Source organism: Struthio camelus, chromosome 7, assembly GCF_040807025.1.
Source record: "Struthio camelus isolate bStrCam1 chromosome 7, bStrCam1.hap1, whole genome shotgun sequence".
Taxonomy (NCBI): Eukaryota; Metazoa; Chordata; class Aves; order Struthioniformes; family Struthionidae; genus Struthio; species Struthio camelus.
In genome coordinates, this window is record NC_090948.1 from 10,888,872 (window position 1) to 10,907,494 (window position 18,623).

At 42.0% G+C, this 18,623-nt stretch overlaps 1 protein-coding gene across 23 annotated transcripts in view; it reads right to left on the bottom strand.

The window, feature by feature from the left end:
* The window catches only part of TCF7L2 (transcription factor 7 like 2), a 184,054-nt gene that overhangs the window by 7,019 nt on the left and 158,412 nt on the right, over nt 1-18,623 (bottom strand). For 3 of the 23 annotated variants that reach the window (XM_068951690.1, XM_068951693.1, XM_068951707.1), the window contains exons 7-13: nt 16,081-16,167; nt 9,637-9,762; nt 8,574-8,733; nt 7,658-7,765; nt 2,743-2,791; nt 2,146-2,196; nt 924-996 (exon numbers count right to left, since the gene is read on the bottom strand). In XM_068951690.1, coding sequence (XP_068807791.1) covers nt 924-996; nt 2,146-2,196; nt 2,743-2,791; nt 7,658-7,765; nt 8,574-8,733; nt 9,637-9,762; nt 16,081-16,167 — 654 coding nt within the window. Of the gene's footprint in view, nt 1-265; nt 340-923; nt 997-2,145; nt 2,197-2,742; nt 2,792-7,657; nt 7,766-8,573; nt 8,734-9,636; nt 9,778-16,080; nt 16,168-18,623 lie in introns of those variants that run through there. The other 20 variants (XM_068951700.1, XM_068951699.1, XM_068951692.1 and 17 more) reach the window with 13 other exon arrangements.

Here is an 18,623-nt window from a genome sequence, read left to right on the forward strand (position 1 = left end):
AAAAAAAAACCAACTGCCAGCTTTAAGCACTTCAAGTTTTCTTGTTCCCAGTTCTACCACCAGGGAGAGGTTATTGGTAAAGAAAGAGAGAAAATGGCATTAAATTAGCAAGAAATTCCAAAGATCAAAGATTATTAGCAATTGATGCTGTGGGAGAGAGAAAGGTGGGGGTGGGGGAAAAAAGATTAAAAAAATAAAATCACACAAATGCACTAAGAGGACAGATTGGTTTTATTTCCCCAAAGGCCTAGTGGGTAGGATTATACCTGCATGGTTTGCACCATAAACTCTGTCGGTCAAGCCCGAACAATGCCCGACACTTCTTTGGAGTATTTGCATCTGTTAGCATAAGGTAAACACAAAAAATACAACACAATGGTGGATAGAGCTTATTTGGACTGTGTATTCTTAGCTACAGCTACGTTCAGCTTTTAATCACCTCCGTTTTATTTGGTAATCTCCCCTCATACCAAGGGCCTGAAAGAAACAGGACTTTCACAATGAGCCAGAACAAAAAACTGTCAGGTGGCGACACGGCTGTGCGTCCGTCCCGTGTCGGTACCACGCTCAGTGCCAGGTTATCAAGGGCCTTGGGAAAACGTGACATTCCTTGAGAGGAGGCCGGGAGGGCACGACTGCGTTTGAACCACGGATCAGATAGGCTTAAGGCTGATGCTGTTTTACAGTGGGTTTTTGGCTAGCAGCAGCAAAGAGGAAGGAAAAACAACAACAACGAAAAAAAAACAAAAACAAAAAAGCAAGACCCTTTCAGAGAGACGATAACTCATGGCAGTGTCCCACTCCCTTGTGTCTTCTAGATCACAATACAGAGCTACAAAGCAACAAGGCAGGAAAAAAAGGGGAAAGTACCAAATAAACCAGCTGCAAATCAGCCATAGCGAGTCTGGGAAAACTATACACACCTGCAGGGGCCGCACCAGTTATTCTGTTGATCAAGGCCAAAGCGCGCTCGGCATTTCTTAGGAGCGCTCAGGTCTGAATGAGTTCAAGAAAAGCGAGCAGAAAAGGGGGAGAGAAAAAAAGAGAGGGGGAGAGGGAGAGAGAGAGAGAGAGAGAGAGAGAGAGAAGGGGAGAAAAAAGAGAAAGATAAAAATAAGGAAAAAATAAAAATAAAAAAGGGAATAAAAATCAATGTCCTCGTTATTAATTGCAAAATATTGACTTTCGATTTAAAAGTAAAAAAAAAAAATAGTGATAATCACATTCTTATTCAACTCTTGAGATTAGCTGTTGCAATTAAAGCTGCAGTATCCCTTTATAAAGGACTGTCTCTTTCCCATTTAAAAGAGCAGATAGAGGAAAGTCATTGTGGCTGGTCTAGCAGGACGTTTCAGGCAAGATTTATTTGGGTTGGGTTTTTTTTCTTCTCCTTTTTGTGAGGGGGAAAAAAAAGGAAGAAAAGAAGCTGAGTATGGAAGTTAGATCCTAAACATGCTTTTTTCTTCAACTCAGATACAAAATAAAAATAAGAGAAAAAAAAAGAAAAAAAGGAAATTATATCTCCTGGGATAATGCAGCTTTTGGGATAACATTCAATTTATTTGTTTTTATTAATTTATATTTAAAGGAATGGATAAGAATAAGCAGACTGCAGAATGAGCGTGTTAGTATCAGCCAGAAAATAAAATGTAAAGCATGGCAAGGTGCTGAGTTAGTACAGCTGGTGAATTGCAATGAATAGGCTTGAGCAGAAAGGCAAAAACAAAAATTCCAAAACTAAAATAATAATAAAAAATGCGTATGCATGCTAATGTGAGAAGACTTAGTGGGAGCCATGAAAAATGCCATTAGATTAAGGAGGTTCATTACTGACTTGCTTCCATTCTTATCAGTCTCTTTAAAGAAATACTGCATATTCAATTTGCACAGTTAGTACAACTCTTGCATTATTTTTACTGCATTACTGTTTTAATAGCAATTGTTACAAAAAACAAAAACAAATTAAAAAATACTATCAAACATATATAGATATAAAGATATATAGATAATAAATACTATAAAAACGTGTGGATGGTATTTTTTCTTAATGTCATAAGTGTTTAATGTTAAAATCTATAATGGCAGGAAAAAAAATTAAAAAGCAGTTCATAAACTATTTTAAATGACTCAAAATGACGTTAGCACCTGTAATCGGAGGAAGTGAAAGGCAAGGATTTAGGAAACATTCGCTGTGTTCTGAAAAAAAAGAACAAATTACACAAAGGCTTCAAAAAAATTAAGTTAGGGCTTCTTCAAGATTGACTATGAGATTGCCTATGCAGTATTTCTAATTTCCTATATAGAATGGCAAACCTCCTTAATTTAAAATGGGTGCGATTTACCACTGTAAGGCATGCATCAGAACATACAGGTACAGCCCAAATTAATACCAAACACATACATACGTACACACACACACACATACGCGCAAAATAAGCAGACAACTTTATAAACAACGGCATAGGCATTACAGCTATGGATCTGCAGTTAAAGGCTTGGCAATTATGACGTACAAATTCAACTAACGTTACAAGAGGCTCTTACATGCAATGGTTTGGTTACTAGTTTTAGAAGGGCAATAATGAGTAAATAATTAGAGTGCATTAAAAAAGGCTGTCTACAGTAGGGACTGGCTCCCAGTGAGGTCACGAGACTCCTACCCGCCTCCCCCACACCTAGGAACGCAGGATCAGAATTGCCATAGTTCCACTACGCAAGATATTCAGACTTATTTTCACTTACCATTGGTCTCTCCTGGCTGCTTATCCCTTTTCCTCTTCTTCTTCTTTCCCTGCATGAAACATACACAAATGAGAAGGATTTAAAAAAAAAAACAATCTTTGTTAGACAGCACAGAGTGACAGGACAGGGCTCTGTCCTCGAAGCCCACTGGAGAGGACACGGACCACCATGTGGTAGACCCGAGTGCTGGGACAACCTGTGGTGCGTTCCCGTCTCCGGGAAGTCGAGGAGGGCCCCAAGGTGACACTCTCACCCCGGGAACGGCTCTGCTAGCCTGCCCACCCTGTGCTGTGCCTTTTAATCTGCTTTCAGAGAGCCCCACCACAGCCCCTCCACAAAACTAACGTCCCCCAAAAGCCGTAAGCAGCTGGGGTGGGGGCAGAAAGAATCGGAAGGAACTTATTTCAAGGTAAGTTCCTAATGATGACAATGATATTTGACACCTGTATATTCCTGCATGTGGAAGCGGCAAAAATCATTCGTGGTCACATTTTTTGGGGGGAGGAAAGGAAGAAGGGAGAACAATGGGGATTGAACGAAGGAGAGAGTACGCGAATGAGGTCAAACTTGAGCCCCTGGGGATCCTCAGCTGCCAAAAATGACCATGAAAACAGACAAGAAAGCCATAATAACGAGGAAAGCCTAACCAGCAGGTTTATAAGTGCACCCAAAACCTGGGAAGCATAGCAGAAAAAGAAAAAAAAAGCGACACGTGATATAACTAAGACACCATTTTGCTCTATCACAAAGAAAATAATTTGCCAAACCATGGCCCTTTCCCAAATATTATCCATCGAGATGATGCGATTTGTTATGGCTTTGGATCAGAGGGGGAAACGGAACAGAAGAGGCTGGAGAAACAAGGGTTGGTCCTTTCCCACTTTCCCTCCAGCACTGTGCGAGAGGACACGACCATGAGGATCAGCCTGAACTCTGCGGAAAAGGAGAAGATGATGATGAGCATGGCTCAAAAGAAAAAAAATCATTTTCTGTGAAAACTCTTCTTCCAGCACTGAGTGACAGAGTTTGCACAGCAAAACAAGAAGGCTAGTGTGGGGGAATACGATCATTTCATTTTCAGAGGACTCCAGATACTAAAAGCAACATCTTCTGGGCAAGCAATGCCAACTGTACACAGCACAGCGATCTCTGCTTTTGAAGATGTGGTAGTAAGAGGAATTGGTAAAAAGGCCTAAGACCAGCAGTCCCTTGTGGTCAAGAGGGAACAAACATGTCTTGAAAGAAGGAATCTCACAGCACTTTTGAAGATCTGGTAATATCTGAGGGGAGGCCAAGAGGTTCTCCTACATCTTGGACATCTCCCTCTCAGTAGGTTGGTCCGGCCTCCAACTAAATGTTTACCTTTGGCTTCAGTGTGGCCCATCCAGTATGTTGGGCACGCTCACTATGAGACATTCCCTGGAATTTATTAGGAAGAAATTCACCTAATGTGAATGTTGGATTTTGATTTGTTGTTGTTGTTGTAGTGTTTTTCCTCCCCAAAAAGCCGGCTTTCTGGCACAAGGCTTCTACACTTTTTTCTCCTCGTTGTAAACTGCCACCCAGCTGTCCAGGCTGTGACAAGTACAGTCTTGTTCAAGAGAGCTTTCTGGTGAATGGAAAAAACTGTGCGCAGAGTAAATTGTAAAGGACGTGCATATAATCCTGTGGCCTGAATCATCTCAGACACCTCAGGTCATTTCTGCGGATATGATAAGTCGTTGTTCTGAGTTCTCTGTTTAAGTAAAATATCAACTGTTATGCCAGCCATCTGTCCGACATGACAGGAAAAGACAAGAAAGAAAATGAGACATTGCTCCTAAAACGCCTTGGGAATAAAATGAGGGAAAAACTTGGTACCCCGAAGTCCACATATCACATAAAAATACAAGAGGTTTAGACTCTGCTTCCTTTACATTGGTCTAAATTGGCAGTAACTTTATGAGAGTCAGGGAAATTTTTTCAGCTTTTCAACAATGTGACTGAAATCGGACAATTGCTTCAGGACCATAAGGCTGCTTTTTATTTAATCTTTAGGAGGTCACTTTGATAATTAATAGAATGCATCTTGTGGTTAATTTGATTAATTTTTGCGGTATATTTGGAAATTCAAGGGCTATTCCAGTTTGAGAACTCATAACTTTCTCACATAAGGGCCAGCCAGAACACAGATCAAGAATCACCTGCCCTTTCACAAACTCTTCCAGCCAGGTATTAAAGTACTACAAGCTCTTTAGGGAGCAATGCATGAAAAATGGCTGACATACAGGAATGTCAGCCAGGGACCAGGAATTTCTGGTCCCTTTTCAACACCAGCTTTGAAAACTCTGTTCCTAACAAAGAACAGAAAAAGGTCCCACTAAGTACTTCTCTTCAAAGGTAACGGGGAAAAACATCTTGCTTGCTTTGTTCAATTTCTGTGCTATAAGAAGATATTTGATTAGGTAGCTAAATGAATACATGGACTTAAGAAACAATTATGGCAGCAGTTTTTGAAGTGCTCTGCAGAAGACACATTTTTGTCTTTGTCCCAGACTGCCCTCCTTAGACTGGAGCAGATGGTCCATAACATTGTCCATTGTCATATTACGCACATTCTTAGGCTGCAAGTAGACGTGGATGTAAACACTTGCTTACTGTTTTGGCAGGTTCCTGTTCCCTCTGCAGAGCCAAACCAATATGGGTTTTGACAAGGCTGCAGGATCCTTCTGTACTAATTTTCTAGACTACAAGCAGACAAGGTTACTAGACCCTTACATGTTTCCGAGTCCAGCATTCAGTGCAGCTTAACGTCTTATATTAGATCTTGGGAAGAGAGAATGTGCCTCGTGACACCAGCAAGCCACAAGGGATTCATTGAATCCTCTCCTCTTTAAAAGTATGCTGAAAGCTGCATTTCTTGAATGCACTGTTCCTATTTCTGAAGACTTGGGCTACAGCTGGCCTCATCCTACTGCCTGATGTGAAATGGCTCATGATTTAACCATTTGAAGCACCCCAAACATGCTCCCCTTCTAGATCTGTGAAGGGCTTGAGAACCTAAGAAACGCTGAGGGAGGAGGGAAACTCTGAGAGCTCTGCATGGATGGAAGAGAGAAATAAATAAATCCTGCAGATGATGCAACTGTGTGATGCTAAGCTACTGAGCTCTCCTCAGGCAGGAAGGTTCCCCCTGAAGGTCACTTGGGGGTACAGCATCAAGCCGCTGGGAAAGCGCCGGCTTTCTCATCCTGTCCTTTTTAGCTTAAGAAGAAAGGGTTTCTCAGTGCTCACACGGTGAGGACAAAAGTAAAAGGTCCTAAACACTGAAGGCTTTGTACATGCCCATCTGTCGGTGGCACAGTCACTACGCAGAATGAACATTCCCGAAACCTCAGTTAAGCATATACTCCCTTCTGAACACCCAAGAAGATAATACTGCACAGTATCGAGAACTACCTCAAGGCTATGGTCTGAGAGTCCCAGGCCAAACGACACAGGAAAAAAAAAAAAAAGGAAAACATATGTTTAGCAGTGCCTCACTGGATTTAAAGAGATTTCCTCTGCCTCTCTCCACGAGGGAAGAATAAAGAAGGGAGAGGCAGAGCCCAAAGGAAAGAAAAGATGATTGAGACAGAGAACACTCTCCACTGCTGAAAGGGTGGTCGAGCATAGACAGCTGCTGCTATTCTAGGCTTTCTTGCAAACTCTGAACTAGCTTTCCCATCCATACATATGGAAGAGCAAATGCTCATACAGCTCAACATTGCTATGCACAAAGCACACAGTTTATGTGATTTACGGCAAAACAGAGTTCACAGCAGTGATGAGGATGATGGAAGATACAGACTTCAACAAAAACAAAATGTTTTACGCTATATGCAACTGACACAAATTTAAAGATGCTGCTCCCCAAGCCTGCAGGTAAGTGTACCTGGAAGTTAGGGAGCAAGATTTATTCCAGAACCAGAGACCTTGAAAGTTTTATTTATTCACTTATTTATTTTTTTCAATAGTCAAGATACTTCTATGATTCTATTAAGGAGGGTTTAGAGCTCCCACCAATCCAGAAATTTCTCATGAATTTATGGGTTTAGGCTTGCAAACACTTACTACCAGATGCACGGCTTCCACAAAGGCGTGGAAAAAGGAGTTACATGCTACTAGTAAGTGGTTACAATGCTGGCCTTACATTTGTAAGGGACACAAAATTCTACTACTTTTAGCTGCAAAACACACTTTCTCAAAGGCGTACGGGGAATCAATCTAAAAAGCACTCCATAAATTGATCACAAATTCCCAAATATTTTTTTTTAGAATGAGGAAGGGGGAAAAAAAATAGATAACATGGCCATGAAAAAGCAGAACATAATTGAAATATACACCAGTAGAGCGTGGAATAATTCATTTAACCCCACTTGAGAGTAAGACTTTCAAACAAGTCACGCTTTTGGTTTTGCCAGTCCTTCTCTGAAGCTAGGATAAGTCATTCTTCCACTTTCCACTATACTCTCACACAGATAAGCACAAGACACTAATTATTCATATTTTTGGTGGAAAGGAGAGGAGCCATACTAGGGGAATTTTAATTATTATTTTTTTAAATGAATTTAAAATGACCAGCAAGCCAAATAACATTTCCACGTGCTGGTAAAAGTGAAGGCAAGAGTTTCTTCACAGAGCTCTACTGTCATGCCCCAATTCTAACCTTTTGCTAGTCCCAGTCAGGAAGCCTCTTCCAAGTGGAGGCTGTGAATTATCCCCAATAGTTTTAGTATTGCAGAGGGAAGCGCCCGCTGTTGTTACCAGATTGGGATCCTGAGGCAGGCTTTCCAAGTAGTGCTTGTGTGCAATGTGTGGTCGTAGTTCAGCAGGTCACATATACATTTCTACAAGCTCTACTACTAAAAAAATTTCCACCTACATAGGAACCTACATAGTTATCCCGTGCAGACCAGCCCGGGTACAGCTGCATATGAAGCTGTCGTTCCTTTCTTGCTAGTTCATAGTATTTCGCTTGTTCTTCTCTGGATAATGCATGCCACTGAGGTGGAGAAAAGAGAACAAGACAAAATAAAAAGCACAGCTTTTTTTTTACAGCATGTTAATAGCAGAGTATATTAGTTATATATAAATACAGTTAAAACTGATTTTCATAAAACACGCCAGATAAAAATAGATGATCTGGAATACTGCCAGTTCATATTTTATTTATAACTCCAGGTTATAACTCCAGTTAACTTAACTCAGACACAATTAGTCATTTACATTCATTCAATCTCTGAGTTTGCCTGACAAGGAAAACTAAATAAAAACAAAGAACAGGGTATCCAAAACCTGAACCATTTATTTTGAATCCAGGCTCTCAATTACAGATATTAAAAAGGTCTATTTCCCTCCTCCTTCCAATGACAGCCCCTTTCTTCTTCTAGCCCGTGGAGGTTCCAATACTTGTACTGCTTTTCCCAAAAGCTTTTCCCTTCCCCAGCTACTTTCCTTCCCCAAAGCCCCTGCCTATTTCTAGAACAATGTAACAAGAAATTTGGGATTTTTGCATGTCCACGTCATGGAAATAGCATTGAAATAATATTAATTTTAAAAATCACCCCTCCCGGCAAACGACCTCGGGAAAAAAGCGTCCATGAAAAACAAACAAACAAAAAACCAAAACATGATCTTTGGTGCACTTGGATTCTCCGAGCAGAGTTTACATCCCTATCCATTATCACAATAACAGAGGAAAATACACCAATTCAGCAGGACACAATTCCCTTTCTCTGCAAGCAGCGTGAATCCTATCAAGTTTCACTCCCTGGCTGTACCTTTCTCTTGTGGCTACACCAGTTACCTACCCTTCGACCGAGGATTTGGTTGATGGCTGCGCTCTCTTTCAATGTGCATTCTGCTACAACTTTTGCTCTCATTTCCTTCATATACAACATAAATGCATTAAGAGGTTTCTTTATGTGTGGCTTCTTTTTCTCTTCTTCTTTTTTGGAGTCCTGATGTTTTCTGAAGGGTAAAGATACAATAGACAATAACCTCACAGTGAGGACTCTTGTGAATTCATTAAATTAATCCCCTCCAACACTGTACAAAAATCCTCAGAAATTAGACACCATAAAAAAGCCAGAATAAAGTCATCCTTGTCTTATGTAAAGTTGTCCTTTATAACTGGCCATTGAGATTCAGAAGGTTCTCTAGAGCCTATATCCTGGCTGCTATATGAGGACAATTTTAACAGCATTATAAGAAAACTTGTCTCATGCTTATGCAGGATCACCTCCTAGACAAAACCTCAAAAGGACCTAAGAACCTAGAAAAATGAATTCTTAGTTCATGGGGAGGGCTTGTGAGCATGATGGTAGTAGGAATAATAATTATACAGCATCATCACTAGGAACTGAAATGCTGTCTCTCTGATTAACCCATAAAATCAAGGGCAAGAAGTACCAGATGTGCTAGGGAAAGAGGAGCAAGTAAATCAGGGTTCTTCTCAGTTTATACTAAACTTGATACCAGCGCTCTCTGCAGCTTTTTTGCTCTAATTCATCTTCTCATGTTTTGTACCTTGTATCTCACAGTTTCGAATTGGGTATTAAATAACAAGGAACCTAGTCAAAAAGCTTGAATTTTAATCAATAAAATTCCATGTCCTTGTTAAAATGGGCTAAATTAACAGCTGCTTGCCTACATCATAGAAGTGGTCTGAAAGACTAAGTGTCAATGTTATTTTCACATATTTTGGAAGTTAGGTGCTGGTCAAATCACTTAGACAAAAGAAAAGAGAAAAAGCTACTTCTCAAATATTTTATAGCAAAAACATTCTCACAAATCCAAGGTTTTTTAAAGCTACGTATGTAAATGTGGTATTTAGGAATTTCTAAAAATAAAACAGAGGAAGTAAAAACTTACGAGCTGTGGAGTGAGCCGACATCGCTCTGGGAAGATTCTTGTTTGACTGTTGGTGTGACTATGGCCGGATGAGGGATTCCAGTTGTATGTAAACTATGATGTGGCGGGACCATGTGTGGAGGAAACCTAGAGGAGAGAAAGCTGTGTAAATCGTCAGAATAAAAATGAATGAATGGGGAGGGATGTGTACACACATTCAAAAAAAAGGCATATAACAAACACATGACAGCTAGACAAAGCGTATGAAAGCTGGCAGCATTAATTAGCAATAAATTAAACATAATGACTCTTCTAATGTCATTAAAGCCAATCTTCCCCTTCATTATCCTTACTGACATGAGACATCACAATTTTTAACATCTTTAACAAAAGGCAAATTCAATTGGATGAACTGGGATGAAAGTGGAATTTCAGCTACCTGCAAGAAAATCCACCAGTACTTTTTTTTTTTATTAAGAAATTATCTTTGGCAACTAAGGAATCAATTCTTATAGCTCTGAATCATGTTGTGAATTTGGGTTGACATCTTTTGTTGCATATTGACAGCAAAATAAAATATTAATGCCAACACAATCCAGATGCATTTTTGATAATCCTTATAGATGCCTCATTAGCTACATTTTGTTGATGGAGCAAAAGAAAATACTTATTTGTGTCTAAATCTCTGAGCCACATCGCTTTAACAGAAGGTGGGAAGATTGTGGAATAAAGTCAATTTTGATCCATTAAGGTAACCGAGAAAAGCTTGAATTCATGTAAAACAACAGTCTAGCCTTTTCAAAGAGAAAAAACGTTGTTAGCTCTATGGTTTATGGTCATATACATGGAGAGGCCCCAGTCCTGCAGCTGGATTCGCAGGGATATGGAATCCTTTTGCAGCAAATCTAATTGCTAGGTCGGGGCCACAGAATAAACATACCACAATCACTCAATCTTTCTGTTTTTTTAAATGAAATTAAATTTTTCAAAAGCAGGATTGATTTTTTAATCCTTATTAGTCCTCAACAGTCTTAAAAGGTTTCACAGGGAATGACGGAGTGACTTTGCCTTAGAAACCCCCCAGCTAAAGTCAACAGGTTTCCAGGGAATGGGATCTAACCCCGAGTTTTGGTTCAAACATAACTTCTCGCAAAAATTCCGAGGCTAAGCTGATCGGCAAACAGTAAGGTTTTTTCTTTGTAAAACACTACTCCCAACCCAGAATTTTGAGCTGTCTTGGTCCAAATAAAGTACTGCAAGAACATGGAACAAGCAGTGGTAAAAAGAATTATTTCTTCTATCATGCACATACAATGATTTTTTCTGTTAAACAGGTCTATACTGCAGTGATATACCATCGTTGAGCAGACTCTGCACATTTATCACAATATAATTGGATTTTCTTATTTTTCCCCCTCTCTGAAAAACTCCATTACTAAGTTTAAAACCCCCTAAACTGCCTAAATATTCCTTACATTCGCAAGATAACACAGAGCAGTACTTTCACAAACAGGATTTATTGTCCAGTATGAGCTCTGTGGATTTCTGTCTATCAGCTAGTAGTACTCAAGATCACTGGACAGAAGTATTTTATCTTTGAAGATAGTGGTGGGAAGAGCAGAGAATGACAGGAAGGATGTGAGATTTTTTTAAACTCTGGAGAAAAATTACAGCTCCTACAAACAAAGGCTTAGAGAAAAGGAGAGGAGGAGGGCGTGATGGCAAGTGCAAAGGCGAATGGGCAGCCAAGTGGTCATTCCTCCAAAGGTTTCTACTTTTGTTAAAGACCCATTGACACAAATCTCCAAGTGGATTGTCAAAAGACCTCCCCTGCTCTCTGATGGAAGCACGTGGGAGAGAAGTGAATGTCTGCGGACATATTATGGTGCATGGCAGGTCAGGACAGGAGACATCGGCGGGGCTGCAGTAGCCCCACTTCTGCCACTGAACTGCCTTATCGGTGGCAAGACAGAAACTGGGTCTTCACTCCATTTTCTTCTGCTTCCCTCTAATTTTTGTGTTTGTGTGTGTGTGTGTGTGTGTGTGTAGTTAGACTGGACATTCAGTGTGTTTATACAGTTTATACAGAATAAAACTCATGGCAAAATCTTGATCTCACTGAAATCAATATAAGTATAGCGATAAAAAGTGGGCATTCCCATCTGAGGAACACCATGCAAAGACCCAGTGTTGAAATGAGGACTACTGCCGGGGCTACCTGTGATGCAAACCAGAACAAAAGTCAGAGATGATGAAATGGCAATGGTGAGGAAAAACCTGCCTTTGGGGAGGAGACGGGAAGAGCTGAGCTTGCCTGGCATGGGGACACAGCAGAAAGGGCAGGGGGCACATGGCAGCAAGGAAGGGCAGCTGCGTGCAGTGGTAGCACAAGGACAAAAGGGTAGGAAAGAGTGAGCCTGAAGAAGGTTGGACTCAGGAACTGGAAAGGGGTTCCTAAATATCACAAAAGGTTGCTTGCAGATGGAGTTAGTGGGTACACAAAAATGATGGTCGTTAAGCTTCTGAAGAGGCCACAGGATGTGGTTCTGACAACTTGGTCATGGACTTCCTTCTCAAATGAGGACCTGGTCAAAAACTACAACAGGATGACAAACGAAGAAATACTATCTATATGCTGAATTGCTGTGTGGTCAGGATCTTCAAGGCAAGCAAATTTAACAAAAGAAAGGGGGGTTATTTATTCAGTTATTTATTTCTGATGAACGTTTAAGTATCTCCAGCTAATCAAAAATTGAGGAGGGTGAAAAAAAAAAGATAAAAACGTAACTCCTCTCTATGTATGTGCACATTGTTTTCCCAATTAGCCCTTAAGAGAAAGAGAGAGTGAGTATTTGCACCTGGAAGAGTGACTAGACGGGGAGGAAAGGGGGCGGAAGGAGGAGAAGCCTACGTACACATATTGCGTGAAAACCTGACTGTAACAAAATGGATGGCAAAACCTCCACTGACTTCAGTCAGGCTGAGATTTACCCACTGAGCTCTAAATTTGGAGACACAGCAGCCTTCATCAAGAGGCAGCTACAGCTCCGTGGTTATTTCCAGGGTGGCAGTTTTCCCAAAGGAAGTTTTTTCATTTGTCACCAGCGGCCGTTTATTATTTCACACTGAAAACGGCTTCTCCCTCAGACACAGCCCTGTGTATTGGACCTGCACACTTCTTGTTATGTTTTGGGCTACAAAACCATGCCCTGGAACCCACAGGTTGCACATTCAGGCAGCACTTCAGCGGGCCGAGCATCAGGCCCAAAGTCTGCGGGCCTATTTATTCCCACCTGTGTGCCCAGCCACATGTCGGTAAGAGTGGGGGAGAGGGATAATTCTGGGTTCCTGGCTATGCTCCAATTTCAGCAATTACGTTCAGCAAAACCGAATTTCCCCTGAAATTTCAATTACAAAAGGTATTTTCCACTACCACCACTTCACTGCTATGCAGTGTTTGTGTGCTGTAATGCTGTTAAACTGTTTCCCCATTTTCTTTCACAGCAGCTCTTTTTTCATAGTGGGTGCACTGTTTGCCCATCAGTCAGCTAACCCAGTCCGAATTCACATTAAAGACACATTATAAGGGGGGGTAATAAAGGATCAGGAGATGTTATTAAGCATGTTGCATGCACAAGAAGCGAGCGAGGGGATGCTACAAGCAGAGAAAAAAGTTGTAAATGGTTAAAACAACCTGAAGACACTTCCTTAATAGCCTAAACCATTTATTAAAATCATTATTAGTCACCCATTAACCTTTTATAAACTATTCATAAGCATACTCTAACTAATGAACTGTAATTACTAAGCTTGGGGAATATTCTGGGCGAGGAAGCATTATATGCTCCAAAGGTCTGCATGGTAACGCAGGTAAAATACAAGAATCACTTTTAGAGGAAGGGCTTGGGAAAACAGGGAAGAGGCCTTGGAGGACGAGGTGGGCGACGCTGGGGTCTGCCCCGGCCTCAGCGCCCCGACGGAGCAGACGCAGCAAACCGCTCAGCGGCTTTCCAGCCTGCGCCGCGGGGCTGCCGGCCAGCCACGGGCGGCACGGCGCGGCGCGCCTGCCGACGGGCAGCGGCGTGGCCGGGCACGGCAGCGCACGGAGGGCGGGTGCTCCAGCCAACGCAGCGGGCGTCGAGAAAACACGTGCTGAACCACGTATCAGAGCACGGCCGGCCCGAGGGTGCTCTCGCGTGCGGGAAACCGGGGGAGAAGTTTCTAGGCTGAAACAAAGGCTAAACACCTTAAATCTACTCATCAGCCTCTGCGCGTGCCGGAGTACGCGCGCACACGGGCACGTGGCAGAGGCAGAAAGAAAGGCTGCGTGCATGTACACACACCCCTCACCTTCGCCTAAGACATCTCCCCTTATTTTTTTCTCTAGACAAGTATTCCATGAATTGCAATAAACACCCTAAAAATTCTAAGCAGCTCATTATACACCACTGTCTCCTTTTATGGCTCCAAGCCAGAATATAATGATGAGTCTTAACTTGTTAAGGACAACTAATTTTTTGTTCCTGGCTGTCTCAGGGGCTTCTCTCTTACTCACTCTCACTTTACTTCACTGTTGACATGTTTCTGTTAACTGGATGTCATCTGCCTGCCTTGATTTTATGCACAAGCAGTGGGATGCATTTTTCTGTGCAACAATTCTGCTTTGAGTTGCATTAGATTTGTCATTATTCTCTCATTTTCCCCTTGCACTTGTAACATTTCATCTATTCCTGCCTTATTTTTTGAGCCACGGTGCACCCACATTATGGTTTATACATGATCTTGCTCCCTTTGAAGCCGGCAGATTTCAGAGCCAGCCCTCGTCAGGAGAAGTGCCTGCTACCAATTTAGCAGGCTGAGGGCCCCGAGCTCCAACAACTCAATCTAAAGGGGGTCACAGGGTGGCACAAGCGAGTGTCAGCAAGTGCTGTTTAATTGCCAATCTAGGCTTCTCCATGGTGTTTAAAGTATAATGACCCATCACTTAATTCTGAGAAGTCCTGGCCCTGCTGCTGAATGGAATGAATATCAAAGGATGTGCTAGAACAGGGCAAGGAGCCTACATTTCCTATAACTGCCATAAGTATAATAGACCTCTACTTCTGTCGTCCCATTACCACAATAATGTATTTAATTTGCTGTGTACTCTTTTTAACTAGATACCTTTCATAAAGCCTGTCTTGGGAATACAGCCTCCCCCCTCCCACATCTCCCCCCTCCCCCAAATGACTAGCCTCTCTAATAATAATTAAACTAAATCAAGCTCTACTTTGCCTCACACTATGCCTGCAAATCTTTTGTGGATATTTAAAAAGACTAAATGGAGGGAGGGAACCATTGTTTAAATTTGCAGCTCTTTCCCCAACCCAGGGGAAGAAGGCTTTTTTCCCCCCTCTGTGCTGGGTCTATTACTTTTTTTTTTTTTTAAAGTTGATTTTCCAACTGTCTCTCTTTAGTTGCTGGCGATTTTAATTTCTACCTTTGCTTCTATGGGTCTAGAGCACATAACAGACTGTTTCCCTACTCATCCACTCATAAGCTGTGGCTATTTGTTTCCATTGCTCAAGGTGGTGTGTGCCTTACTTAAATCTTTAACTTAAATCTTTGCCTCCTTAAATCCTCTCTACACCAACCTTCACATATTAAAACTGCAGGGATGGAAAGGAAGGGACAGAGCGGGGAAGGGACGTGGAACCTTGCTATGTAATGCATGCTAATTTAATTACGTGCCATCATCAAAATGGATTAGCTGTTTCAGCCCATCAGGAAAGTCTAAACCTCCACCGATTTAATTAACCAGACTGAAAATCAGATGAACAGAAAATAAAACTATCATTAGGAGCAATTAGTGATTACTTAAACATAGTGCTGCCAACCAGTTTGTAAATAAAACTAGCAGCCCCTGGAAAATTAGATGGAATTAATTGGAGGTAGGGAGGGGGAGAAATATATACTTCTAAAGCTTTAGAGGGTCAGGCAGGTCCTTTTATGTTGACTATCAGTGTTTGGAGCTTTGGTAGGGGAAAACATAGCGCAATAACCTTCCTCCCAACTCTGCTTGGATAACAGCCCCCGCTCCCTCCCGAGCCTCCCCTTTCTCGCGCGGAGCACTGCTCTGGGTGACAGCCACTGAGAAAGCAAAAGGTGTCATGACTTCTCCTCCTTGCTTTTTCAACATCATATTCTCCTGGCTTTTTCATTTAGTTGGCTTTTAGAGACGACTTCCCTCTCCCTCCACCTCTCCCTTGAAAACAAATTCATAAAGGCCCACGACCGCGCTAAGGCACCCTTTCCTCATCAAACAGGTACTGCTTGTCCTCTCCTCCTCTAGCCTACCAAAAATTGAGCGCGACTGTTTTAACTGCAGCGCTTCCAGAAATGCGACTCCTGGAAGAAATTCCCTCCTCTAGAGGGGACGGCAGGAAGAGTTACACTTGACTCAGGACCGTGGTCCTTTGAACTCACCTTGACATGGAAGCATTGACAGTCAGGGCTGTCGGGTAAGGGTGGCGGAAACCCCCCGTCGTGATCGGGTACACCGGCTGACCTTGCCTGGCAAAAAGAAGGGAAGGAGAGAATGAGAGAAAGAAAAAACGGTTCGGAAAAACAACAAAAAAACTTCTCTCTGCACAGTAAGCTTTATTCTCATTTGATCAGAACAAAAATCTTGGGGATTGTACAGCAAGGATCAAAGGAAAGAAACACAGAACAATTTGAATGCCATAAATCTGATAGGAATGGCTAATTAAATTTTATAACCTCTGCTTATGTCAATAGAGACCCTCTCCCCAAGCTGAAACTAGGTGTTTTGTTGTAATAATTAAAGGCGAAGTCTCGCTTGCTTTAATGGAGCCATCACACTAATTGAGGGCTACACATCCAAAGGAAAACAATAATGAATGTAAATTTATACCAAAATAAAGTACAGTGAATCAAAGGACTTCAGTTGCGCTTTGGGCCTCTTTCGGTATTTAGATCTCGGTGAGAAAACATTAAATTAACAGAGCTTAATTTGTAGCCTTTTGTCAGATTAACAAGTGTTGACAAGAGTTACCGGGGGAGAGTCCCCAAGAAGTATTGTGGGTAACCAATAGACAATCACACCTCATTACAATAATTAAAAAATACAGCAACATGCAAAACAGCATCCTCATGAAAGACACACAACTTTTTCTGATTGAGGTTTGTCTGTGCTGGCTAGTTCTTTTTATCTGTCCTTCAAATATATCATTTGAATGGGTAAGATCCTTTCTTTGGAGGGGTACCATGCTAGAGACATCCAGGCCAACTGAGGACAGATAGGTTGAGAAGTCCATTGTGAAACATGAGTGGCAATGAGAGGGCAAATAAAAACCTATGGTAACTTCTGCGAGGTTGGCCATGCCACTCTTTCAGAGCAAAAGAGAGTATGAAGGTATCATCCCACAACAAAGAAGCTGTAAGAGTTGTGGGTAAGTAAATAAGGCACTGGTGTTGGCTCATGATAACTCATAGTGACGACGAAAGCGCCCGTTATCACTTGGGTCATGAAACTGGCCAAATGTGGCAACATCGGTTTGGGTTTGGCAGACACAGAACAAGGCTCAGGGAGGACAAACCCAGGTCATTTTAAGGCACGTAAGGCTCTGAGACCCAGATATACAGTGAGAAGCAGGTCAGGGACAACAAGGCATTTCTTCCCTACATCCTCACTTGTTTAATGCTACTGACTTCTGGCATTACCTCAGTATATTTGTTTTAAATACTGAGGCATTTACCATGCAAAACTGAGCTAAGCAGTTTCAACAGAAGAACGTAAGTTGGCTGTACTGCAGCTAGGCCCTGCAAGCAAAAAGGAAGGAAAAAATAAGCTGACGCGCATCCTACCAACGTTCAGGGTTTCCTACATAGAAAGTAAATCCACCATAAACGAGGAGGAATTCATGATTTCAGAGAACAACGTTCTGGTTTTCGTTCTGCTTGTGTGGCCCTGCTCTGGAGAAATTTAGTGTGTGCAGAAAGCTAGCTGACAAACGCCCACCCGCCTGAGAAAGCCCCTAGCTCTGAGCAAGGTGCGCGATCACCCCGCAACGCAGGGCGGCGGGCAGGGTGACCAAAGGCAGGCTGCTGAGGCAGCGGTCCCAGGTCCCGGGCTCCTGCACCTGCACCGAGACGCCTTGCTAGGACCCAGGGCCGCTGTGACCGAAAGGGGCCCCGAAAGCCTCTTACGCCAATCTGACTCTCTGCTCTAGGTCTGTGTGTGCATGGGCACCCACTGGCTCCTACCCCCATTCCTTCGTGGTGTCAATCCCATTTCGTTAAGGAGGGCAAACCAGCAGAGAGGTATTTTAGCACAGCTGGCCAAATAACCTCGAGCAGGAACAAAATCCTTCTAGCTCATGGCAATTCACTCCTAAAGAAACACAATCTCCCCAGTATTGATGAGGCCTAAATGCCTGTTACGTGAGAAAAATATGATAATAATGTTGATTTATAATGCAGAGAACCATTGTATTCAGCAACACAAATGCATTTTATAAGTATTTAAATAAAATATGCTGAACAAAAGGCCTAAGCAGTGTGGAAATTCATTATAAACCCATTGCAGAGATGACATCACGGAGAAAAAAAAGAAAATATTGACTCAGTTATTGGAGGGAACCTCATTCCCAACAAGGCTTTGCAAGCAAAAAAACAAACAAAACCTCCCTACTTTCCCTAACTTTTTTCTTGTCTGCAAGAAAACTCCATTCCTCAGATAACAGCTGTCCAACCACACTTTGACCAAGAATGCTTTTCGCTAGTCAACATAAAGCTCTGTTGTCTCTCAAGAAAAATGAACAGGGCTTTGACAGGGAAAGCCAATGAAATTTAAAATTGTGCACTGACAGTGAGGATGGTCCTGTTAAGAAAAATTAAAAAGCACGTCCATTAAAACCACCAGGAGTGCCCAGAAAACTAAATTCAAGGGCATATTAAAAAAACAAAAAAACATGGTTCAGGGTAAGGGCATTCATAAGAAAAGACAT